This window comes from Cryptotermes secundus, unplaced genomic scaffold (genome assembly GCF_002891405.2).
Source record: "Cryptotermes secundus unplaced genomic scaffold, Csec_1.0 scaffold1647, whole genome shotgun sequence".
In the NCBI taxonomy this organism is placed as follows: Eukaryota; Metazoa; Arthropoda; class Insecta; order Blattodea; family Kalotermitidae; genus Cryptotermes; species Cryptotermes secundus.
The window spans coordinates 595,572-598,468 of NW_019726261.1; the positions used below are offsets into that span (position 1 = coordinate 595,572).

The window sequence follows — 2,897 nt, forward strand, 5'->3', positions numbered from 1 at the left end:
TCAGACACGTCTGTTGGGTCCGATGGCATCTGCTTCACCCCCGGATCACCAGTAAACTTTCCCAAAGTGGGGGTTTTGTCCACTTTATCCCATGTAGCTGTCCCGACACTCGCACTTTCAACGGAGCTCTCACTTTCACTTGACACGTTTTGGGCAGCCCTGTGGCCAATGTCACTGTCACTGATAATGGCCTCGCTATCAGAAGACGAAGCAGTTGGCAAATCTGATAGCTAATCGGAGAACATATCTAACTTATGTACAAAAAAAAACCTGTACCTAATTCATGATTCTCATTTCCCTTTCTATAGAAAAATGTATATTCGCCTGTTGGTTTGGTGCCACCTCCTTCCCATCTGACCTGTACTCCCACTAAAGCTACTATATTTTGAGATTTCTTCCGCCACTGCCCTGAGCAAACCTACCTTACACATACTTTTAACTTTCCAAGTACAAAATCTCGTATCCATTTTCTTTCACTTAGGTCATTTACCCAAGCAATCCGTCCAGGTCTGAGGCTTTCTGTGGTCTTTTTGTAACAATCTTATTTTTTATGGTGAGTTCTTAGCACCACACCTAACCCCAAAGCAGGAGGACCACCCCTTGTCGGCTGTCCAAAACTGCTTATTCAATATATTCACAGCTACCCTCCATCTGCAACATGAAGACCCACCTAACATCGATTGTTACCAAGTACACTTGAAATTAGTAGGAGGCAGATGCAGGTAGGAATTTACTAAAATATACTGGTCATGGAAATGTAAATTCAAGCAGTCATGTTGGCATAATGTTGCTGTATTACCTACACAAACTTACCGAATGTTCACTTGGGTTATCCTGTTTGCTTCATATTAAAGCTGTTGACATGGATTTTACTGATAAACTTCAGTACAATAAAGCAGTTTGTTTAAATGGAAGTGTTTGGAATTTACCCAGTAATAAGTGGCTGATGATGAAAGTTTACACACTGCACTGAGGAAAAGAGCTATGGGCTATGTTTATGAGAATCAGAATCATATTTGTTATATGGGTTAATTGCATGTATGGCCTCTTCTACAAAAAGGTCTTCCATAATTATTTAATTGCTTTATTGTTATTCAGTAATGGTATATAAACATTTACAAAATATACCTTATAATATAAACAAAAATTCCCTTTAAAACTATTACAAAAAAATTGGAAAAAAATATGGCAAGAAGGTAACATCTTGCCAAAGCAAGGGAAATTTGGAAATTTGAATGGAAGAACACAGGAAATATTAATATCCTCCAAACATGGTGAAAAAGAATCTTATGTCAACCAAACTTACTGATGTTTCTTCAGTGGGTGTCTTGACAAATCTCTGCATCAAACAGTAATCCAAGTGAGATGCTTTATGGATAGAGTAAGATACAATGATGAAATACTGGTATGCTAGGTAGAAAATTATCTCAGCTGAGAATGAAGCATTCTGTGCCAACTAACCATATCCTCTTATCCATGCCTAGGTCTTCCATATATTTTCTTTCCATAAGATTTTCCATACAAAATTTTGTATTTCTTGATTTAATTCCCCTAACAAAACTAGATGAATATAAATTGTAGGTCTCCTAGGATATTTTTGCCAGAGCAGAATATAAAAGAAAAAAGTTTTCATTCACCTTTAACTCTGGAGGCTCTTAAAATCATAAGTGCATGCTTCCTTTCAAATGTAATGTAAGATATGAATACTATATCTACATATACAAATGACCTTATCACAAATTCAAATACACTTAGTATAACAGATAATATATGTTACTTTCATTAAGTAGGTGATTTTGGAATTTTCAGCACTCCAATCTTGCGTAAGTAGCGCACAATGACTGGCACAGCTGCCAGAGTAATTCCAATTCTAACTGGAGCCAACATCTTGTGCAAAGCGTAGGCAACTACAAAACTGCTGGCTTCTGCAGCTACTTCTCCTCCTCCAACATGTGCCACAAACCCAGACAAATCTACACCACTGCAACAAATTAAATATATGTAATAATTCATCATTCAGGAACAGATGTCAGAGAAGACAGAGAACATTTATGTAACATTAGATCCATCTGGAAATAATTACATTTAACCCATTGGGTCCTATGTCATAATGTCAAGAGTTGCTTGCTGTAACAGTAAAGTGCTTCAACATTCAGTATCAAAGCAACTGTTTTCAATTTGAAATCAAAACCGATCATAAAGTTAAGTATATCCTGCACAGATGACAGGAACAAACAAGGCCTGAAAACTCTGAACAAAATACCTATTTAACATAATATAATCAGAATTCTAATATCCCTACACCAGCTATCTAAAGGTTCTGAAAATCATGGCATCCCTCTTAAATGTCATTCTTTAACTCTGCACTATGCTCAGAAAAGAGGCTTCAAGGTCTTAAAAGACTACAGTTCCCATATTTAACCCTTTGACGTGGTCATTTAAATTCCGCGGCCGCGGCTCCTGCGGTAATATATTCAGCCGGCCATTTAAATTTTGCTCGAAAATGATTTATTCATCATTGTTCTTAAATTCTATGAGATAGGAACATGAAACTTTTACTAAAATGATCTAAAAAGGTGGTTTTATAACCTTACCTTATAATATGAGCAGCCGGTATCTCGGCAATGGAAGCAGTTTGTTTAGAATTTGAGCAGTGAATGGTACGCTTTGAAGCATGGAACTTTCACTAAAATGATCTTAAAAGATGGTTTTATAACCTTGCCTTATAATATGAGCGCCCTGTATCTCGGGAACGGAGTATGGTACGCATTGAAGCATTCTACTATACACAGCGCTGTCTCACTTCACCACACCAGTACTGCGTATCTCTCATTTGGCTCTCTTTTCCGTAAACCAAACATCTTCTGTGAGGCCTTGCATTCTTCCCCGTGGGGGGA

General features: G+C 37.4%; 1 protein-coding gene across 1 annotated transcript in view; it reads right to left on the bottom strand.

Annotated features, from left to right (window-relative positions):
* Positions 1-1,068: 1,068 nt before the first annotated feature.
* LOC111864157 overlaps positions 1,069-2,897 on the bottom strand; it is a 15,539-nt gene continuing 13,710 nt past the window's right edge. The window contains exon 5 of the mRNA XM_023851211.2: positions 1,069-1,981. Within this exon, the coding sequence (XP_023706979.1) occupies positions 1,783-1,981 (199 nt within the window). The 3' untranslated portion in view covers positions 1,069-1,782. The remainder of the gene's footprint in view (positions 1,982-2,897) is intronic.